At 37.9% G+C, this 24,514-nt stretch overlaps 1 protein-coding gene across 3 annotated transcripts in view; it reads right to left on the bottom strand.

Annotated features, from left to right (window-relative positions):
• Positions 1 to 24,514, bottom strand: part of LOC127645647 (phosphatase and actin regulator 1-like) — a 67,618-nt gene that overhangs the window by 26,458 nt on the left and 16,646 nt on the right. For 2 of the 3 annotated variants that reach the window (XR_007970793.1, XM_052129321.1), the window contains exons 1-4: positions 17,271 to 17,528; positions 10,540 to 10,704; positions 8,629 to 8,706; positions 6,651 to 6,770 (exon numbers count right to left, since the gene is read on the bottom strand). Coding sequence is in view for 2 of the 3 variants with exons in the window: in XM_052129321.1 (XP_051985281.1) it covers positions 6,651 to 6,770; positions 8,629 to 8,706; positions 10,540 to 10,704; positions 17,271 to 17,520 (613 nt within the window). In the remaining variant the exon portion in view is untranslated. Of the gene's footprint in view, positions 1 to 6,650; positions 6,771 to 8,628; positions 8,707 to 10,539; positions 10,705 to 17,270; positions 17,529 to 24,514 lie in introns of those variants that run through there. The other variant, XM_052129322.1, reaches the window with a different exon arrangement.

Here is a 24,514-nt window from a genome sequence, read left to right as displayed (position 1 = left end):
AAAACTAATTTTATTTAAATTAATCATTTTTGTTTTTTCAGTCCTCATATAATTGTTGTGTTCTATGAAAAAAATTGTTGGTTGAGTATTAAAAATTATTTTCAATTAAATCAAACGTTCAAACGCTCAAGCTTTGTTTTCATTGTATTTTTTTGTTTTAAGCTTTGTTAAATTTATATTGTTAATCATTTGTCTCAACAAAACAAATGGATAAAGTATAATTTTAACTTTTAAAAAACTATTAACATTTGTTAATAGTAGTATATTGTCTTTTGTTGGACAAAACATAATTCTTATCTTTTATACTATTTGAGAATTGAGATATACATCTTTTCAATTAAATCGTTTAAAAAAAAGTATTTATAATAACGTTGTTTTAAACTTTAAAACGTTCCAAATCGCGGAAGTATCGCAATCACTGATCTATATATATATATAGATCATCTCGCTTATTGTGGCATGATAGCAACCCTTCTGCTGTGATAATGCAACTTCAACTACGCTATCAATATCCAAAGTAGCCGAACGTCATGCTGCCTATCGCGTTTTTTCTTGAAGTTGGCAGTAACATATCAAAAGTTTTTAATTAAATATAAAGAAGTTATACAAATTTAATCCTTACTGTTTTCTCCAAGGAACTTAGCTCCTTCCTTGAAGTCTGCTCACTCTGCTGGAAAATGACTCTAGGGGCAGCGTGCGTCGAACACGTGTTCCACAACAACACTAGGCTGCCCACAGATGCGCCTGCCTAATAATCGGCTTGATATACTTGGATATTGGCCGATGCCGATTATGTTAAAAAATGCAAAAAAATCGGCCGATTAATCGGTCGACCTCTAGTAGATAATAGAATTTTGGGATACAATTTATTTTTATAACATTGACCTTCCCAGCCATAGACAAATGTTGATAGGTGTGCTTTACTTCAGGTAAAATGTACTTCAACTAAATTTCTCAAATTTGCTGGAAATAAAATGCCCAAATACCTAACGCCTTGCTTTGGCCATTGAAAGGTGCCAGTTTGGAAAGCTGTGGTACGGCAATATACTGTCAGAGCAAGAGCTTCGGATTTAGACCAATTCACCCTATATTCTGAAAATTTGTAGAATGAAAAAATAATTCTATGGAGGCTATGCATAGATCTTCTAGGCTCAGAGACAAATAATAATATATCATCTGCGTAGAGAAGTTTATGCACCACACCTCCTGCTACAATACCAGGAAAATCATCCTCTGTTCTTATTGCATCTCCTAATGGTTCCAGGGCAAGACAGTACAACAAAGGGGAGAGAGGAGAGCCTTGCCAGTTTCCCCTACCAAGAGAAAAATAATCTGAAATGAATCCATTAGTTTGTACTGCTGCTAACGGTTGTTACAGGTGTTCCCACACCTGTAAATTTCCAAAATCTTAAAAGATAGTCCCATTCCACCATATTAAACACCTTCTCTGCGTCAAGTGAGATGGGATCTGATCATTTGCTATTGACCACATAATATTTATAAAACGTCTAATATTATCAGAAGAACTACGACCACAAATAAACCCCAATTGATCTATTGGTATAACAGATGTAATTACTCGGTTTAATTGATTAGCCAGAATATTAGACAATATTTATAAATCTAACTGGATAAGCGAAATAGGACGATAACTTTTACATTCATTTGGGTCTTTATCTTTTTGGCAGTAGTTCACCTTTCTTTAATGACTCTAACTTCTAACATAAGTGGAGCCAGTTCTGTGACATAAGCTCTAAACAATTCTGCAGCAAAACAATCTGGCCTTACCTGTTAGCAAGGCATTATTTACCTCAACAAGCTCCTTCAAAGTAATATCTGAGTTAAGAGAGTCTTTTTGATCATTTGTCAATTTCAACTTGTAAGTTCTAATTGCTCTAAGAAATAATATCCTTATCAGTAGAAAAGACATGGAACTATAAAGATTGAAATATATTTCTTTAAAGGCTTTATTAACATCTGTGGCAGAGGTAAATATATTTCCTCCAGAAGACTTCACTGATGTAATGGTGGATAAAACTCTCTGTTTAATGTAACTGGCAAGAGGTTTTCCTGCCTGGTCCCCTGACTCAAAGTATGCCTGTCTTACCCTAAATAACCAAAACTCTAACTTCTGTGACAAAATCTTATATTTATTGTCAACTCCCTAAGACCACTGGATGACATTCGGCACTTCAGCTCTATTTCAGTACTTTTAATACTCTTTTCCAATTCCATGATATCCTGTGTATGATCATTGTGATTAGTGTGGCGTATTGTATGATGCATTAAGCGCCTCCCATGCCACACCCACAGAGGACACTGAGGACCAAATGGTTTTTATATAAACATTTACTTCTGTCTTAACATTTGCTGAAATTTTGGATCTTGTAGAAGGGATGTATTAAAGTCTATATGATTTTCTTTTCTCTCTCTCTAAACATCTCTAAAAACACCAAAGCATGATCTGAAACAAAATATTTCCCAATTGAGCAATCAGTGGCAAATGGAACAAGTGACTTAGATATCAAGAAAACAAAAACTATTCAAGAGTAAATCTTATGAACTGATGAAAAAAAAGGTATAATCCCTCCCATATGGATTCAGAAGTCTCCAAATGTCTATAAGATCAAGATTTTTACACAGCCTCTGTAGTGCCAATGTTGCTCTTAAGAGTCTACACACTTTTGCATCACTATGATCAAGAAGTCTCCACCCAAAAGCATATCATGGAGGATCCCAGCTGCTTGTAACTTTCCCTCAAGATCTGTAAAAAGTTCTGATCATCAACATTAGGTGCATAAATATCAGCCAAAATAATATTTTGCCCCTGTATTTCAGCCAAAACAACAATGACTCATCCTAATTTATATTTCATCTGTCGGAGACATTTAAATTGTAAATGATTACTTATCAATGTGATGACTCCCCTGCTCATACTTGAAACAACACTGGAAAACACATACCCACCCCATACCCTACCAAGTTTTTCAGCTTCCCGTGAAGAAAGGTACGTTTCTTGAAGGAACACTATATCATATTTTTTAAACTTAAAAAAATACAACCTTCTTTTTATAGGGTGCCCCAGCTCATTAACATTCCACATGGAGAGAAACATTTGACCTATATTAAAGTGTGAACTATTGACATTAAAAGAAAAATTACATAGAGCAAGTAACCATAAATTCCTGAATAACCGACAAAACAGAAAAAAGACGTGCTTCAACATCCCGCATAACAGTCTCAAATGGTGTCCCTGCCCCGAGAAATCTGATGATCTATGCACGCTCATGAGATTTTATGTGACACTACTGCTACAAGACTGCTCCAGTCTGGTTATTGTTTTTTAACAATAAACCATACTATTGAATTATACATAAATATTATCAATGAAATAGGCCCCAGTAAATAATAACTTCAAGCCCACAAAATTTACAAATAAATTCAACAATAAATCAATAAAGGTTGAGAAAAAAGAAAGTGAGTAGAGCGAGAGAGACTGTGGACTGCCAACAGAACAAGATATTTGAGATTAATACAAGATAAAAGAAATGTACGACGTGTAGTCTATATTGTTGATTAAGTCCAGTCAAAATCACCCCTTCACTCCACTGATTTAATGAAGGTCATGGCTTATCATGGGCATGTAAATGTCTTGTATCCAGCATTGGCATCAATTCTCAGCTTAGCAGGGTAAAGCAAAGTTCACCTTCTGTTCATGCAGTAATTTCTTACACTCTTTGAATCTATCCCATTTCATTTGTGTAGCTCTGGTGAAGTCCGGAAAAACCATAATGTTGTACTCATCCCAACACAACTTGCCTTTATTCCACACCGCTCGCAGAACAAAGTCTCTGTCTGCCGACCGCAAGAATCTTGCCAGGATGGGTCGGGGCCTGTCATCCGCTTTGGGAAGCTGACCGAGTGCTCTGTGTGCGCGCTCCACCTCGAGGTGGCGGCCTGCCATGTCAATCAAATTTGGTATGAGCCCATCCAAGAACTTGACCACATCTTGACCTTCATTTCACTTGGGCAATCCAACGAAACAAACATTATTATGTCTGCTTCGATTTTCTATATCCTCTATTTTATTCACACCTGGTCAAATCAGCTTTGGTGGCTGGTGGGTTAGTCTGCAGCTATTTCTCGGCCTCTTCCAGAAGCCTGACTCTCTTTTCAACCTTGTCTGTTCTTGTGATCAAGGTGGAAAGTTTTGTTTACACAGATGTGGCCACTCAAATTATTTCTGCAAGGCCCTCCATGTCAATATCTTGACCTACAAGCATTAGGTATTTAGGCATTTTATTTCCAGCAATTTTGAGAGATTTAGTTGAAGTAAATTTTCACCCATTAATGAAAAGGTTCTCGTGCAACGTTGATAGGTGGGCTTTACTACATTTGTCTGTTGCTGGGAAGGTAAATGTTATAAAAATTAATTGTATCCCAAATTGCAATATCTTAACCTACATCATGACGCTCGTTGTCATTTTCAACTAGACCAAAGTGAAAAATATATTTTACCGTCCCCACAGGCCGACGATTTCAAATTTTTCAGCATCCTCCACTACAAGCACATTTTAACAATCAAAACTATTTCAGTTCTCACTGGTTAATATTGATTAAAAGGATAATCAAAGCAAAGTGGAGCTCGCCACTAAGCGGTCTTCACCCGCAGATCGTCAAGTGACTCACAAACAAAAGTCTTTTATTAATTACATTTAAAAACTGCATTTCAGTGATATGGCAAATGTTGCTACTTATGAGATTCCAAAATATTACATAAAAAATGTAATACAACCCACAAACCTCACAGAACTCATTATGGAGAATAAGAAAACCTTCTAAGAATTCCTTATAAAAGCTCTTTCATGTAAACCTCAGTTTTTGTCCTTACCATCCGTCACCATGGTTAAGACCTACCTAATTCAAGCTTTAAAAAACCAGCACTACATGAAAGAGAGCTAACATTTCACTGGACACAGGAGAAGTGCATTATTCAGCTCATTAATCACTTCATTATATGTTAATTAAAGAGAGTCTTCAACAAAAGAGTCATTAGCTCAAGAATCCCTTTGATGTTATTTGAGCATTTTTATGCTTCTTAATGATCTGGGCTCACTGGCCGAGGTAAAGACAAATAACATACAGATTACAGAACTGTTTTCATAAAAGTCAGTGCACATAATAGGCTTTTCATTTGCTATGCTGATGTCCTAAAAGAACACAGTGAGGTGATTATTGTACCATGTAGTGCTTTAGGCTGTTCTAGGCCATGTCCCCACTAAACCGTTTAAGTCTGAAACCTCACTATGAAGTCTCAGTGGAGGAAAATACCGTTCCAGTGAGGACGGGATGTGCCCTAGTCTGCGCCTCTGGATTTCTTCCTCGTTTCATGAATTGTAAAGCGTTTATGTAGTCTCACGATTCTTTTAACTTTCAGCATAAAATCTGGTTCACGTAGCAGCTTGTTTTGGCCAAGAACCACCCACCTAGACAGGAAGAGACTGTCTGACCAACATTTAAAACATTCAACCATAGCCATAACATAACTTCAACCATAACTACTTTGGCAGCATTTGTTAGCACTTGCTTTGATATTTTGTATCTAATGCAATAACGGTCATAAAATATGAAGTGTGCCTTCAATGTCCAAATGCTTTTTGTGAGCATTTGACATTCAGAGATTTTAAGGGCCTAGTTAAGGGCCTCCTTAGCGGTTGTGTCCGCTCTCTCATTGCCAGCCTGACCAATATGTCCCGGGACCAATCAGAAGTGTATATTGAAGTTTATCCTCTGTAATAAAGCTACTTTGGTTAAAATTTTTACAATTATGGGGTGATCAGTCTTTACGGATTTGAGTGCTTGAAGGAAAGACTTGGAGTCTGTGGCGATTAAGAAATTCCATTCTTGACCCTTCTCTATATTTTCCAGGGCTAGGAGCAACGCTCGAGCCTCAGCTGTAAAGATGGAGCTTTGACCCGGGATTCGAATGCCATAGTGGTTATCTCCAATCACTGCTACTGCCGATACGCTGTTATCCGTTTTTGGTCCGTCCGTGTATACGGTTAGATGAAATGGGAGTCTACACCTTAACTCTAAGAATTGCTGCTGGTTTTCATTTGGATGTGTTTCTGTCTTTTTATGTTGATTCAAATTCAAGATATTGGTTTGTTTTTTCAGAGCCCAGGGAGGAATGGGCAATAATGAAAGTTGTTTAGATTGGTATTCAAATTCTCTAAATATGGTTTAATCCATAAACCAAAAGGTCTGATATACTTAAGTCTAGCTTCATATAAATAAAACACTGGTAAGTAGGCTGGGTTATTTTTGTTTGCCTCGAATTTAACCACATACTGTAGGGCCAGTTTCAGATGCCTGTTCTGGAGAGAGCAAGGGCGTAGCAGCCAGGGGGGACGTGAGGGACATGGGATCTAACTAGTACTCTAATGAGACCTAAGAGAACAGTGGAATCTGCACCCCATTTTGATTTTGCCGGAACTTATACTATCCATTATTCTTCAAGGCTTTCATGTGTGGGATAAAAGTAAGTTTATTGTCACACACAAAACCTAGGAATTTTACAGGGTGCTGTGACACGATAACCATTTATGATTAGTACCTCTTGAGGCATCATCAAGAACACATACACTCACCCGTCCTCTGTGCGTCTGTGATATCTGCTGTCCTGTTACTGTCTAGAGCACTGGGTACAGACCCTGACGTCAGCCCTGTCTCCAAACGCCCGTCCTGTTTCACGACAGGAACCCTGCAGTCTGACAGCACAAAAACGGATCATGTGACATGACTATTGTATTGACCGGTGCTCTCTGTTCTTTACTGCACTTATTCCGTAAAATGGGTGGGCATCTAAAAAAAATGAATACAAGATTTTTAAATATTATACTCATGTTATTAATATAATATAATAATATTTGTTGAAATTTGAATATTTGTCGAATTTAAGATCAAAATCAGAAAATCAGCTTTATTGCCAAGTATGCTTACACATACAAAGAATTTGTTTCGGTGACAGGAGCTTCTAGTGCACAACAATACAAAATAACAATCACATAGAGGTTCTACTTCACATGCGTCGAACACATTTGTAATCGCTCGTGGTTAAAAGAGTATACGAGGTCGAATGGGCATGATCCGATATGAAACGCAGAACTGCAAAGTATACCCAAACCTTTAAGTGGATCTCTTTGGCGTTTTGTCACATAAGCAATGCGCTTTAAAAGGCACATTTTGAAAAGCGAGATGCGAGATTCCCATGTGCGTTCTGTTCCATTCTGTTGCACTCCATTAAAGTTCCTTTCAAGGAAAGTCAGTCCACTCGGCGGCCATCTTGGGAATGCTCCCAGGCAGCTATTTTCAATTATTTCAAGCAGCATGAAAGTGCAGCTCCCATCTACTTAAATGGGGAATGACTCAAATCTCCATAACGGTTGGTTAAGATTACGATCAAAGAACACATTGTGCTTCTTTAGCTCAGATCATGCTGAAAATATGCAATTTTTCAGGCTGGTCCAGCTAATGAGCATTCTCGACTTAACTGCTAGGTGATTTCTGTATTTCAGAGATGATTGGCTCTTTTACTTGTAAGGCTGGACTTCCTTTTTTACATCTGCAATATTGGGCATTCCAAACTCTCCCATTCATTTTAATATCAGTGTTCAGGTCTTGGGCTAAACAGTATTTGGCTGTATCCAAAACAGAAGGTTGCTGTCTTGTTGCCTCGCTGCCCTATCAGTCAATGACCCAACAGACAGCGTTTGTGTACTAAGGTACCTCCAGAAACAGGTTTTGGACTGGGGCAGCATAACCTCACATTGTTTTTAAAACAGCTTTCTGAATATGCCCATGTCTGCCATTGGTCAAACAAAGTCCCGGCCCCAACTCACAGCCTTTGTTGAGTAACGTTGTTGGGACGGGTCTAAGTGGGTCGCTTAAAACAAACAGAGCAATTATCATAGTGCCACAGAAACAGAGCTTACAGTTTTTCAGAAAAGTTACCCATGACTGGCTTACTTACAGTTGTCTCTGCATATTAAGCTTGGATAGGAAAAAATATTTTAACACAGAAAAAATTTACCATCACAGATTTGAGTCATTTCCACAACATTTCCAGGCCTAGAAGTCACAGTTATAAAGTTCCCTGATATGTGGAGGTTTTTAAAGAATAATCACTGTCGAAAAGAGACTACACAAACTTTACACTCTAACGCTTATAACGTGCAAAATGCGTACACTACACACTACAGTCAGACTAAAAAATAACAGAAAATACATTAAGTAAAATAAATATTATAATGTATTAAAATGAATATTAAAATGGAAGGAATGAGTGTTTTATCAAACAATTGTACACTAAACTTCAGGTAACTAATGACCATCAGATCCTCATTAAATCTCATGAATTTGATATGACAGAGCAGAAATAAGCTGGTTGTCATGACATCTTTAACTATATCAATTCAAGTCAGCAAAATGTGAGATCTCTTTCTGAGCACTGCTCACTGTTGAGTCAAAGCAGTGACATTTCACTTTTAATTAATGTTACCTTAATGAAATAAGGATCAGATAATCACACAGCACTAAGGAGAAAGGTCAGAGGTCAAATGCACAAACCTTTCTGAAAGATCTCTTTGAGCACTCCTCGCTTTATGAGCTCTTCTCTGCTCTGACGCATCGACATCATCTCCAGAGCTGCAGACACACAGACAGACACATTTCCATCATTTCATTTTCAACACTCGCATAATAACTGATTCAGACATCTGGATCCAAGTCAGACATTCAAAACTGCTCAAACGTTCTCTCTAAAGCAGTGCTTCTCAACTGGTGAGAGGTTTCAGCCCATGTCATGTTCATATGGTCTGGCCTATGTAGTTCACAGTAAAAATACATGATCATTTTTGTTTACTTTCATACGATTAACAATTTTGGTTATGTGTTGGCTCAGGGAGTGTAACGTTGTGTACTGGTGACTGGTTTTTTTCATACTTTTTACTACAGTGAATATTTTTCAGCGCAGGTTTATTTTTGAAAGTCTGTCTAGACACGTAACTTAAATTTCATGGCTACAAAACAAAACTACTGAACATTTCCAGAGCTCTTGCCAAGGAAAAAAAACAAAACACCTTTCACTATATGGGGTATGTTGTCACAACGGGAACCTGCAGTTTATCAAATTTGACACTAATTTGAAAATAAAATGTATTTGAAATGTGAGTACATTTACATTTACATTTATGCATTTGGCAGACGACTTTTATCCAAAGCGACTTACAGTGCACTTATTACAGGGACAATCCCCCTGGAGCAATCTGGAGTTAAGTGCCTTGCTCAAGGGCCCAACAGTGGCATCTTGGTGGTGCTGGGGCTTGAACCCCCGACCTTCTAGTCAGTAACCCTGAGCCTCAACCACTGAGCCACCACTGAATATTAATCTATTTGGTCTAATATAATGAGATATGGACTTGCGAATGTGACAACTTTCCCATGTGATAACCTATATAGAGTTAGAGTGTATTGTACATGTACATGAAGGTTAGCTGCTGTTCTGTCATGAAATAACACATGCATAATTGACATCTGTAGAACATTAGCTAAACTGTTGTTTTTCATTTTTACTGCTCCTAAATAAAGGGATTAATCAGTAAAAGTATTCTGGAAATTGTTTCTTCTGGCTAGAACCATAGAGGAACAAAATAAGTTACTTTGCTTTAACATTTACACTTCATTAAAACAACTTTGTGAGAGAGAAGATACAAATAAAAAAACTTAATTTTGTTTTAATTGTACCGCTTTCAGCAAGCACAAGCTACAGAATTACATTACTAATGCAGCTTTAAAAAGGCAAAAAGCTTTTAAATTTTTTTCCCTTTTTGTATTTCAAAAGTAGCAGACTTGCCTTTGCATAAAACATTACCATTTTTATTTCTTAGTTAAGAACTATTATTTAAGCAGTATTTTTATTGATACAATTTGAATAAGCAATATCATCAGCAAAATATGTCGTCAACTACCGATAATTAAATATTATACATCCTGGCACATCTGAGGATCTCAGCTTTCCAACGCACCTATTAAGCTTCTAGTCCACTCAGAGGCCGAGATATTTGTCTATTCAGCTGCGTTAGAGCGCCACCTGTATATGAGATCTGTGTATTATGATTTTACATCTGTATATAGATTCCTAATACTTGCTGCCATCTAGTGGAATGAACTAACACTTTTTGCATGGACAGAGCAAACAGAACCTGAATCATATACACAATTACTTATGAATTATCTGTATCTTTCTTTCTTTCTTTCTTTCTTTTTTTGGTAGTGGAGGGAAGGTTCTGTAAAATAAGACCAATAATTTGCAATTAGTCCACTGTATGCGTTTAAGTTACGCTTTTAAATTCGGGAGTGAAAAATTGCAGGCAGCAGGCAAAATATTTTTTTAAGCTTAAGGGGTTAAAGTGTACCTAAATGCATTAAATAAAAAATAATTTGGAAATGTATTGCAATGAAATGTGTGTTTATTTTTACCTGTGGATGCTTGCTTGAACTTCTCACTCCTCTTCTTCCTCCACTTCCAGGGTTTGAAGAGCCGTTCCAGTGTGCTGAGCTTGCTCCTGCAGTGAATGGGAGGCGTGTGTGCGCCAGACACCAGGGACTCAGAGCGAATGGAGGCCAATTTCTCCACCTCCTCTGCTGTAGGAGAGAAAAAAAAAGGCAGAGGATGTTGATCAGGTACAAACACAGTCGACCTGGGACGTCACAAGAGGTTCAGCTCACTTTCACCTTGATTTCTGGAAGAAAATGTCAGCCAGCATACTGTATCTCTATGGACAAGTGATTCAAGGAATTGCAATGCTCAGTCTCTGTTGACATTCAGCACATGCACTTTTGCTCCGGTGGGAAGTTAAAACATACTGCAGCAGAAATGTTAGATAGTTGACATTCTCAAGCTGTTCTCCAACCCAAATGCTTGAAAATGGAAGGACACAATGTGGGAATCTCTGAAATGAAGGAAACATTGTGTGCGACTGGGCATGTGATGTTCACGCAGATCTAAAGCCTTTAGGGTATTTATAGCTACTGCCTAGTCATTTTAAATTTCTTGTGACGAAGATTAATCAAAGGGGTATTTAATGGAGAGTGTTAAATAATCGGATTGAACATAATGACACATTTTCTCGTGCTCTGACAGTATGATCTACACTGCAAGTGCTTGACAAAACAGAACACTCCTGTCCTGTTATAATCAGCAAAGTTGCATATAGGCCTAGGGCTAGGTGATATGGCCCAAAATATTATCTCAATATTTATTTTCCATATTGTTCAATATCGATATTTATCACAGTATACATTTCATCCTATTCATGGTAAAGGAAATGCATTCAACATTTTTGTTAGACCTCAAGAATGAATTAAATATAATTTGTTTGTTTGTTTACAAGTAAACTCCACAGGGTTCAAGAGATAAACTCAGGATTTAATCCTACATAAGGTATGTGACCCCTTTTTGATTACATTTAGCCAATTTCATCATCTTTAATGGCGGTAATGCACCATAAACTGGATTGCCAACCGCCAATAAACATTACATGGAGAAGAAATACTTTTACTAAGTTGTACATACTGTAAATAAACAGCAAAATTGGAGCTGCTAACAAGCGGCTAACTAGCCTCCTTACTGGTTTCCATGACAGCAGGACTTACAGTTAGTTAGTTGTGTGTATAACTTTGCCGAACTGCTTTTAGTGGCACGTACCTGATCCAATAGTCTAGATGTAGAACACAGGCAAAATATCGAAAATTACTCAATTTATCATTTTAGTATTGAGGATTTAATTTTATCACCCAGCCCTACGTATACCACAAAGCACTGTTGATTGTCGATTATGGCGGGAGTGTTTTGTTTTTTTTGTGCTGCATCATTAGCAGTGTAGATGGGGTGCAAGCACGGGAGTGCATGAACAAGTGGCAGCATACTAAATAACAATCGGCAGAAATGTTCACGACGTGACAAACATCGGTGCTCCCATTATAATGAAAAAAAAAAAGCTGCACTACTTTCGTTCAGTTGATTATAAAGGAAGCATTTGGTTGCATGCAATCATTACACGAAACTTAGAACAGATGCCCATGCTAGTGAATATGTTCTTGAGTTTAAAAAGAGCTAGGCAGTGTGCAACTCCAGACACATTTTTTTGCTTTTAATTTCACATTGCATCTTAAGCAGCATTAATGGCGTTAACGGCAAGCAGACAAAGATGTCCATCCGGCACACATGTATAGACCAACTATTAAAAAAAATTTGAATAGATGGAACGCAAGGACGTGTCCTGTAAACAGCCCCTAACTTAACACATGATCTTTAAAACCATCTGAATTAAACAGCGAGGCACAATACAGTGTAAATAGAACAAGAATGAAAAAAAAAGTGAAAACAAGCATCCGAGAGAACGCCACCTTAGGCCATACACACAGGACAAATTCTTATGTTCTGAAAAAGAACAAAATGCACTGTAAAAGAATGCAATTGAAAAACAATGCATCAATCAAGATGCACTTTTACAGTTGAACAGTTCTTTTTTTTTCAATTAAAGGGGTCATGACATGGTTTTTTTTATTGTATTATTATGTTCCCTTGGGTGCAATTATAGTATTAATATATTTTTTTTTAAGAAAAACTTTTAAAATCTAGTGATTTATGACCTTTTCCCACCCTGTTTCTCATCCTCTGATTCAAACAGTCTGTTTTGGGGGCGTTTTCCATTTAAGACTTCAGTGTTAACGCCCACTGTTATGATTGGCTAACGTCAGTGCCTATGTATCAATTATTGACGCCCCCAGCCAGAACAATATGCAAGTAAACTAAGTAAAAACACTGTGATTATTCATAATGAATGAAATTGCGCTTTAAAAAGTAGTTTAAAGTTTAAAATAGATTACTTACAGTCGGCACGGACTTATCTTTGAGCAACAGTTTTCTGGCAAAGCCAGCATCATATTGAGATTTGTTCTCAAAACAGTCATCCTTAAAATGTACAGAACAAACGCTTAAGTTAACACTGCCGTGACTGGAACGTCCGCAAAAAATAAACTGCATCCATTTTTCCCTGACGTCTGGATCTTTCGGCAGCTTATTCAGAGGTTTTGTTTGACCACAGCCAGGAACAGCACATCTGTGTGGCATCGTCAGAGCTCGCTGTCCATCGACTGAACACTTGTGAGGCGCACGGCGATACGAAATGAGCGTAGTTGTCTTGCGCTTAAATCGTAGTTATCTTGTGCTGGAGGCGGTCATATGCAAACGCTGTTACGTCACTTCTAACCGACACGTCACTTCTAACCATGAATCCAGAACGAGCTGTATTTTGAGCTTGATTAAATAAATGATTCGTTTAGAATGGGGAGGACGTCTTAAAATATTAAACTTGCAGGACGTTTTAATGATACAAAGACCTCTTATATACCAAAAGATCAAGGCAAATTTGGTTTCTCATGTCATGACCCCTTTAACATTTTTATTGATTCATGGACTTACCACAAAGAACATCCCACAACGTATATACACTCACCTAAAGGATTATTAGGAACACCTGTTCAATTTCTCATTAATGCAATTATCTAATCAACCAATCACATGGCAGTTGCTTCAATGCATTTAGGGGTGTGGTCCTGGTCAAGACAATCTCCTGAACTCCAAACTGAATGTCAGAATGGGAAAGAAAGGTGATTTAAGCAATTTTGAGCGTGGCATGGTTGTTGGTGCCAGACGGGCCGGTCTGAGTATTTTACAATCTGCTCAGTTACTGGGATTTTCACGCACAACCATTTCTAGGGTTTACAAAGAATGGTGTGAAAAGGGAAAAACATCCAGTATGCGGCAGTCCTGTGGGCGAAAAATGCCTTGTTGATGCTAGAGGTCAGAGGAGAATGGGCCGACTGATTCAAGCTGATAGAAGAGAAACTTTGCCTGAAATAACCACTCGTTACAACCGAGGTATGCAGCAAAGCATTTGTGAAGCCACAACACACACAACCTTGAGGCGGATGGGCTACAACAGCAGAAGACCCCACCGGGTACCACTCATCTCCACTACAAATAGGAAAAAGAGGCTACAATTTGCAAGAGCTCACCAAAATTGGACAGTTGAAGACTGGAAAAATGTTACCTGGTCTGATGAGTTTCTGTTGAGACATTCAGATGGTAGTCAGAATTTGGCGTAAACAGAATGAGAACATGGATCCATCATGCCTTGTTACCACTGTGCAGGCTGGTGGTGGTGGTGGTGGTGTAATGGTGTGGGGGATGTTTTCTTGGCACACTTTAGGCCCCTTAGTGCCAATTGGGCATCGTTTAAATGCCACGGCCTACCTGAGCATTGTTTCTGACCATGTCCATCCCTTTATGGCCACCATGTACCCATCCTCTGATGGCTACTTCCAGCAGGATAATGCACCATGTCACAAAGCTCAAATCATTTCAAATTGGTTTCTTGAACATGACAATGAGTTCACTGTACTAAAATGGCCCCCACAGTCACCAGATCTCAACCCAATAGAGCATCTTTGGGATGTGGTGGAACGGGAGCTTCGTGCCCTGGATGTGCATCCCACAAATCTCCATCAACTGCAAGATGCTATCCTATCAATATGGGCCAACATTTCTAAAGAATGCTTTCAGCACCTTGTTGAATCAATGCCACGTAGAATTAAGGCAGTTCTGAAGGCGAAAGGGGGTCAAACACAATATTAGTATGGTGTTCCTACTAATCCTTTAGGTGAGTGTATAATGAATCACATTTAACATTAAACCCCCGCTATTAACTTCTCAGATTGGTTTGATAGAAATGCTTTGCAATGGCGAAATAGGGGCAAGAAATTCCTATTCAATACAAAACCAGGGAAGGGCTCTCTCAGGTGAAAGAGACCAAAGAGCAAAATGTCTGAGACTGAATGCATAATAATAAAATAAAATCTTGGCCTAGCCCAACTTTGCCAGTCGTCCTATGTAACTTATTGAAATGTATTCTGGGATGCTTACCATTCCAAATGAAGGACTTTACTATGCTATCATATTGCTTGAAATAAGAGGGGGACATCTACAGAGAGAGGTTGTAACAGGTAGATACATTTTGGAATGCAATTCATTTTAAGTACATTAACCTTCCCAATCATCTATAAATGTGATGAAGCCCACCTGCCCAAATCGCTCGAAAACCTTTTTATTAAGGGGTCAAAATTAGCAAACTAAATGACACAAATTAGCTGGGAATGAAATTCCCAAATACATAATGACCTGTTTTGGCCACTGGAAGGCGCCTGGCTGGAAAGCCGTTCAGTTGAACAGTTTTTAAAAGAAACCCAAAGTTCATGGTGCGAGAAGCAAAACGCAGAATGAGGTGCTTTTCATGTGGAGTTCAAAGCGGCGCATGACGCTGACGTTCTGATGTACATCATGAACGCGGCTTCACAATTGCTGTAGCAAAGCAGAAACCATAGTCTGCCAACCGATTAATATCAAGGAGGATCAGAGTATAAAGAGCCCATATTATGCTAATTTACAGATTTATTATTTTATTATGGAGGTCTACTAGAATAGGTTTATATGCTTTAATGTTCAAAAAACACATTATTTTCCTCATACTATACATTGCTGCAGCAACTCTTTTTACCCTCTGTCTGTAACTATATGATTTAGCTCCTGTTTCTTTAAAGCCCCCCTTTCCAAAAAGCTGCACCATCTTTCAGGAGAAACCGTCTAGAAAATACAGCATTGGTTGTGGTCATACTACTGAGGAATAGTGGTAAAAATACATTTTAGCCACTGATTTTTCAATTTGTCTGCCTTTGGGAGTCCAAACAAAGGGGTTTTGCCTTTGCAGTGAAGAAAGCAGCGTCATCTTGACATGGCGAGAACACTAACCCAACTCATCCTGGTGGGTGGGCCAAAGTAGCCCATAGGCGGGCATTATGCAAATGTGTTACACAGTGACAGATATTTTACAGAAGAAATGGCTGAACTACAAACCAGGTGTTTTGTGTCGTTCAGGAGCAGTGCTGTCTGTGGGAGAAAATAACTCCCTTTGTGCTTTGTAACTTTGCAGACCTTTTACATGCACAAATAGCTATATTAAACACTAAAGGAAAGGTAAAATCCCAAAAAGCATAATAGGGCCTCTTTAAGAGATTTTTAATTAGTCAACCTCCCACTTAGATTTCTTAATAATGTGGAAAGCTTTGATTGAAAATGTTTAATAAAGCATTATTGTTACATTTAGTTTTATTTTCTTAAGGAAATAAATGCATTTTGACAGGAAAAAAATAAATATATTGTCAAATTCAAGCACTTTCGAAATCTGCGATTAACTATAAATATGCGATTAAAAATGTATCTACTGACAGTATTAATCCAGCCTTAAAACACTCGATTGATACGAGATTCGACGAAACATCCAAATATGTCCATCTAGTGCATATGCACAAGTCACTGTCGAATAAGGTTGTTGGAGGCGATAAAATGTTCGTTAAGTTTGTTAACTTTGTCACATTACAACAAAATTGCAACCTGTATGTTGTTTACACCACCTGACTTTGATTTGGTGGACAAACGTTTTTCAAATATTAAAAACTATTTTTTTTGCATTATTAACACTTTTTAAAGAAATAATAAAATATTTTTCCAGACTACTCCTTTCCCCCCCCCAAGAATGTCAGCTTTTAATAAGACTTTTATTTCTTTATTTTTACTGTCTCTGGATGGTTACATTTGTGAAGACATTTTCAGAAAAATATAAAAATAACTTTAAACTCAGAAATCGAACACAATTCATTATAATTGTTTTGTAGGAATTGCATTTTAATCTGTTTCAATAACGTAGATCCGCTAACCAAAAAAAAAAAAAAAAAAGCATAATATAACTGGCCAGATAAACAATCCAACGCGAAAACGCGTCCTGTGTGAATGTCCGCTAAACGCCTTTTTAAAACGCGACGCTCATGGCGCGCGACGCGACCACCAAAGACGTCCATCTAGCGCATAGCATGTTTATAGACCAACAATATAAATCTAACGAAATCTCGACGCAAGAACGCACACTGGAACACAGCAAGTTATATTAATCGAAGTCACGCTGATGCCGCTCACCCCTTTTGTTGATTACAGTGGGTGCGTTATGGTTTGGTCGCGTAGCGTCGATATATATGCCAATGTATTTAAGTGCTGAGAATATGTATGTGCCGAAAATATTCAAATCTTTACTCACCGTCCTGTTCATGGCTAACGCGGCTGCAGTTGCTGCATATGTGTTTGATCTCTTTGCCAATGTGGCAGTGAATCATGAAGGGCATGTTGTTGTTGTGATGCTGCTGCTGTGGATTCGCATTATTCCGCTTTCTGTAATTCAGAGACATGATCCTGACCAGACTGAAGCCTTGCTTCTGCGGCTTCTCCATCCCGTCCCCCATGGATGTGTTACTGCCCCAGATGCCATGCATGGCCGTATGATCCGCCATAGAGCGATGAGTATGATGATGGTGGGCAGGCTTGAACACACAGTCTGAACGGCAGCTGAGATGTGCAGTTTACACACTAGGGATGGGCGGATCGATCCTAAAATATCGATAGGCCTACTTCTGGTACTGATGTATCAAAGATAACGATCCTCCTTTTTTTAAACTAGGGATATTATCATTTGGTTACCATGATGAACATGAGCAATAATCATAAGCTTCAATGTGAAATAAAAGGGATTAGGCTACATTAGCAAATACTTGTGCTAGATGGGAACTATTTCTTCTTCCGCTCATCTTAACATGAATGCTGAAAGACACAAGCAGATGAGCGCTTGCGCCATCACAAGGCTCGTTAGTGCCTTGTAGAGGTAATGCTAGAAAATCAGAGAAACCGCTTCTTGACAGAAGTGTAGTCTAGGGCATACGCAGTTATGTCCACCTATCTTTCTAAGGATTTTGCGTATGCTCACCTGAAATAAGAGTCAATTGTGTTTATATACTGTGTATATTTAAAGTGTACCGAGATACTTTCTAAGCGTGCACAGAGCTGCGAGGGCGCAACTGATGGCACTGCCAAGACAGACAGTCCGACTGCTGATACATCAATCAGAATGTTCAACTCAGACGCGATTGGATATTTGCTAACCAAACATATTTGCCATTTCAGTAATGGGCAGGACATTTCCTGTGTCTAAAGCTGATGCACAAACCATAATTAAATTAACCATAATTTGCACTGTAATTGTATTTCCCTGCTAAATGTAAATAGTACAGTAAATAGTATAGTTTACTGTATATACATTTAAATTTAACTTATGCAATATAAATTTGTGAAAATACTGAATGTTATTGCAACTGTGCTAGTTATATTCTTTTTTGTGCCTTTTTCTCATGATATTAAATCATTTAAATTTATATTTTCAAATAGGAAAACAATTTCACTATACACAGAAAAGTACATAATAGTACACAAATAAAACAAATAACCAGGGAAAAAAAGTCGTACACATTTTACATACAGTATGTACTGTACATAAATGTAAATTAATTTGAGAGATTGGGTATTTTTCATAAAAATCACAGTATGCCCACCTCTTCAGACACTACTACACCACTGCTTCTTGAGTAAATTCACACAAAAATAACCACATATCTAAAGGTGACATTTTTTATTTCTTATAATTGTGTGTAATTGTTGTTAATATGTATTTAAAAAAATGTTAACCAAGGTTTTACTTAAGTAATATTGTAGTAGTTAATTGTGTGGTAACTATGGTTTAACTAAATCCCATAAACTATAGGTAGTGTAGTGAAACCATGGTTAATTTTTGTAACGGTAAACAAAACAGAAGTCTAATCGTTTTATGTTTAGACTCAAAAAAATTATGACTTGAATTATGGATAAAAATTATATTTTAAATTACCCATTGTATCCCAAGAAATTATATATATATATATATATATTTTTTTTATTTATTTATTTATTTTTTTTTTTTTTGAGAATTATCAGTATTGGTATTGGTATCAACGAAATTGGACTTGAAATTATTGGTATCGGATCTAAAAGAAAATAAGTGGTATCGCACGTCCCTGTTACACACACACAGAGAGAGAGAGAGATCAGTCCTGATGCCTTCTACTGTCTACACACTAGAGCTGCAGACAGAGGCATCAGAGAGTGAGTGGCTCTCTACGAACCTAGTGAGCTGCCTTTTAGACATCACTTAGGCTGTGTAGGTAGACAGCTCACTAGGTTATGAGATACAGTCATCGTGATGCTGCTGTGACTATGGCTATGTGGAATAGCAAGCTGCTCTGTACACTGTGGATAGTATGCACATTAATGTGCATTATTTAAAGCCCTGCTTTATTTGAAGCCCTGAACAGATCGGCATAAATTACTTTTTAAAAATTAGTATTTGGGGGTCACGTGATGCCATATGAGGAGCAGACATGTGAGCGCCGAGCTCTGCGCACTTTGCTAGTTTTAATAATATTTGTGTCATAAACCTGTGATATTCGATACACCCTGTTTCTTAACTGTTCTAAGAAGACAATGTGTAAAAAATTTCAAAATCCAAGACACTTACATGCTCAAGCTGATTCCCCTCAGCGGCAGGCTAAAAGCCCTGGACTCAATTCAGACGGTGAACTGAAAGAAATCAGATGTGAATTGATGAATGTGTCGGCAATGCTGATGAAAGTCGTAGCTGACTTGGAGGATCTTGCTGTAATATGTTGATAGATTACTTCCATGGAGACAAAATTTGGTTGGTTACAAGATTTGCTTCAATACAATTAAGTGGATGAATCTACACATTTATTTGTGTTTATTCCACTTATGGGCTACAGTTTGTTTTATAGATTATATTCTGTTGTGTAATTCTGTATTACAAATTTTTGTATAGAAACACTGGACTTGAGCAATCCAACGGCAAAGTTGTCACAGGGGCTCTCGTAGGTGTACATGGACCTTTTAAGTTCATTGGGATGGACGCCGGTTGGAGCTGTCATGCGCAGGTTTAATGCGCACATTTTTCTTTTTTCTGTTTTGGGGAAAGTTCCAGGTTTGATTATTGCACTAATGTGGAATGTGGTCTTTATAATTTTACTTTGTACACTCAATCTAATTTCTCTAATATGTGAAGATGTCAAATTTTTATATGAATTGATTGTCTCTCTCCACATGGAATGTGAATGTGTTGGGGCACCCCATAAAAAGAAGGAAGGTTATTTCTTTTCTTAAGCGTAAGAAATATGATATAGTGTTTCTTCAAGAAACGCATCTTTCCCAGCAGGAAGCTGAAAAATTTGGGAAGATATGGGGTGGATACGTTTTTTAACGCTGTCTCAAGTAAGAGCAGAGGAGTCATTACATTGATAAGTAAACATCTACAATTCAAATGTCTCAAACAGATTAAAGACAAATTAGGAAGAGTCATTATTGTTTTAGAAGAAATTCAGGGACAAAGTTTGATCTTGGCTAATATTTACGCACCTAACGCTGAAGATCAGAGCTTATTTATAGCCGTTGGCACCCAAAAATCATAATATAATATTGGGAGGAGACTTTAATCTTTTGATGGACTCAGTCCTTGATCATAGTGAAGCAAAAGTGTGCATGCCCCCTAGAGAAACATTAATGCTTCACAGGATGTGTAAAAATCTTGGTCTTACAGATATTTAGAGACTTTTGAACCCATCTGGTAGAGACTAGCGCCAAATGTCATCTGATAGCCTCAGAGAATTAACCCGATTGAAATACAGATCTACAGTAATACTATTTTGTCACAGAAGGTGGAGTTTTGGTTATTTAGGGCAAGACAGTCATATTTTGAGTTGCGGGACAAAGCAGGAAAGCTTTTGGCCAGATATATAAAGCAGAGAGAGTGTTTTTCTACCATTCCCTCAGTGAAATCTGCTGGTGGTGAAATTTTTACATACATTTTTTATATTAATTATGCTTTTAAATAATTCTATCTTGATCTTTATAGTTCCACGTCTTGTTGTACTGATGAAGATATTAGCAACTTTGTGGAAACATTAGATCTCCCTAAACTGACGACTGAGCAAAAAAATTATCTTGATTCTGAGATAACCTTGGAGGAGCCTGATGAGGTAATTAAGGTCTTACCTGCAGGCAAGGCTCCGGGGCCAGATGGCTTTGCCGCTGAATTTTCATATGCTACAGAACTAGCACCACTTTTGTTAGAAGTTTATCCAGAATCATTAAAGAATGGAAAGCTTCCACCAACCATGACACAAGCCCGGATCAGTCTAGCTCTTAAAAAGGACAAAGATCCATGTGAAAAATATTGGCCAACCAATTAAGTAAAGTTATGACATCTCTTTTATATATATATATATATATATATATATATATATATATATATATATATATATATATATATATATATATATATATATATATATATATATATATATATATATATATATAGATCAGGTGGGGTTTATTTGGGGCCCATGGTCGCCGCAATCTCACTTGACACCAAAAAGGTGTTCAATATGGTAGATTGGGTTTATAAATATATGGGTTTGGAAATACTTATATTGGGTGGATTAAGTTATTTTATAGACACCTGGTAGTGGCTGTACAAACAAATGGATTGATTTTAGATTATTTTACTCTGGATAAGGGCACCTGGCAGGGTTGGCTTCTTTCCCCAATATGGTTCTGTTTTTCCCTGGAACACTTAACAGCCACGATAATAAATATAAGCAGCCACGATAAGATGATTATCCAGGAGTGGTGGCAGGAGGTATAACACGTAAGCATTTACTTTACGCAGATGATATTTTATTATTCGTCTCCGACCCCACTAGGAGTGACCGAGGACTAGGCTATGGCATATCAGAGAACCGGAAGGGCACCCCAGCCTGAAGGAATGGAGGGAGGAGTGTGGTAAGGAGAAGGGTGGGGCTGGGCCGTGATGTTGCACGCCTGCCCCCTAATCAGGCTAATCAAGCCAACGAGAGGGATAAAGGCCACCGGAGGCAGCAGTTCGGGAGCAAGAGAGCTACAGAGAGCTGCCCTGTATGCGTTTGTGTTTATGTTTGTGTCTTTTTGATAATTTATCTTTATATTCCTTTGATGCTTCATCCGGTTCTCGCCTCTTCCTTTCCATTTTACCCTGTTACTTGTTACAGTTTTTAAAATGAACTGTATTCCAATATTCAACTACCTGCTACAATCTCTCCCTGAAGATTTCCCCTCTCTTATTTCAAGCAATTTGATAGTATAGCGAAGCCCTTCATTTGGAATTGTAAACATCCCAGATTACATTTCAATAAATTACATAGGCCGATTGACAAATGTGGGCTAGGCCTACCCAATATTTGTTTTATTATTATGCATTCAGTCTCAGACATTTGGATCATTGGTCACTTCCACCTGAGAGAGAGCCCCTCCCTGGTTTTGTATTGAACAGAAAGTTCTTGCCCCAGTTTGCCAGTCCAAAGCCATTCTATTAAACTAACCGGAGAAGTTAAGTCACACCCTGTTATCTCGCAATTGCATGTGGTATGGACAAAAGTGTCCAGAGTGTTTAATTCAGACATTTATTTAAATGTTGCCTCAAGCATATGGCGGAAACCAAAATGATCGTACGTGTTACGTATTAATAAGTCCCTTTTCTGCTGGTCTGAGTAGATTGTGAGGGAGGTTAAGATGCTTATATCCTATATTAGATCTTTTGAAAACATGGTTCAATTAGGCATCAGTGTATTACTCCCTGCTAATTCAGAGTCTGGGGGATGGAGCTTCAACTTCTCTCAAGAGATTATGGGAGAAAGATTTCAACTTGGTATTGGAGGAGGGAGTGTGGGCTAGGATTCTAAACATCAAGTGCGCCTTATGCAATTTAAGATTTTGCATCGATTCTATTGGACCCCTCTAGATTGTATAGGCTTTAAAGACACACCCACCTGCTGGCAATGCCAATTAGAAGACAGGGGCACAACCCATATTTTTTGGGGAAGTGTTAAGATCCAAGAGTTTTGGTTGAGGTTTCAGAGCATTGTGTGTGACGTGGTGGGCACTCGGTTTTCGTTTTGCCCCAGACTGTGTGTTTTGGGTGATGGGGCAGTCCTGAATGTGGGTGACAGATTTATCCCTTGAGATTAAATTTATTTTTCAAGATATATGGAGAGCTAGGTCCTGCCTGGCGTCATGATTGGCAAGCGGATAATCCTCAGGGGATGGAGGTCGTCTATATAGAAGGCTGGGTAACCTGGATATATATACATCAGGAATTGGGGTGGCTATCTGACCTTTTTAGAGGGTTCTCGGGGAGGGGCAGCAGATAGGGACTTGTGTTTCTTTTTTTTTTTTTTTTTATAACTCTAAATATTTTCTGCTCTTTTATTTTCTATTTGTGTGTCTTTGTCAGTTCGCTTTTGACCACTGGAGTGCTTGTTTGTGTCGGGTGGGGGGGATAATGTTTGGGGGGGAAAGTTAATATGGTTTGATTTTGCACATTTTGTTATGTGATTTGCTGCATGGAATCAATAAAAAATGTTAATAACAAAAAAGTAGTATTCAGCTACTGTTTAGTAACATTTCAAACAATAGTATACACTATCATCACATGACCTCATTACGTCCATGTTTAATTCCTTGAGTGGCATCCAGTTATCATCTCAGAAAGAAAAAACAACAGTATTGTGGAAAAATGTCCTACTTGGTTGATAATAACCTAAACTATCTGGTGTCTCAAGTACATTGGTCACAAAAACAGCTGAATGGTTTGATGCGTAATATAGGGAACAGTCTCAAAAATAAGGACTGCTTATGGCAAACATGACAAACTGCATTAAAATAAAAAAATGGGGCAGATTAACACTTTACAAAATACTGTGGGTGCGAAATGCCACAAAACTACATCCTCAAGAAATGCCACAAAATTAAATCAGCACCTCAATGACTCAACATAAACTGTACAGCAATGCCACTGAGAAATGATTCACCAATGAGTCACCAGTCTCCTACATCTTCATTATGTTTGGCAAATTTACACTTTTAACTCAAGTCAAGGGCATAAAGCAAGATGTTGCATCTACCAAACCTTGTCTGTCCAGTCAAGTTTTAAATGAAACCATTGATTCAACACAAAGAGAAAAGGAAATTGATAAAATTCAGTAAATGTGATTTCACCACACTCTCATAAGCATAGTTATGGGCTCTGTTCCAAAAGCTGTCTATGTAGGCAACACTTTAAGGCATCATAGGCACACTCCAGATGTCTTCTCCAAAAGACCTACTAATGGCACTTTTCCACTGCACGTTATGGTTCAACTCAACTCGCCTCAACTCTACTTGCTTTACTTTTCTGAGCTTGCATTTCCATTGCAGTTTAGTGCCACCTCAACGTGGGTGGGATTATAGGTTGATCGTCATAGTTGCGCCGCCTCTACTGCCGTGACATCATCTTAAACACGACACAAAATCTGACAATAACAATGTTAGCAATTAGCT

Source organism: Xyrauchen texanus, chromosome 6 (genome assembly GCF_025860055.1).
Source record: "Xyrauchen texanus isolate HMW12.3.18 chromosome 6, RBS_HiC_50CHRs, whole genome shotgun sequence".
Classification (NCBI taxonomy): Eukaryota; Metazoa; Chordata; class Actinopteri; order Cypriniformes; family Catostomidae; genus Xyrauchen; species Xyrauchen texanus.
The sequence above is the reverse complement of the archived record's forward strand: the minus strand, read 5'-3'. Positions and strand labels throughout refer to the sequence as shown.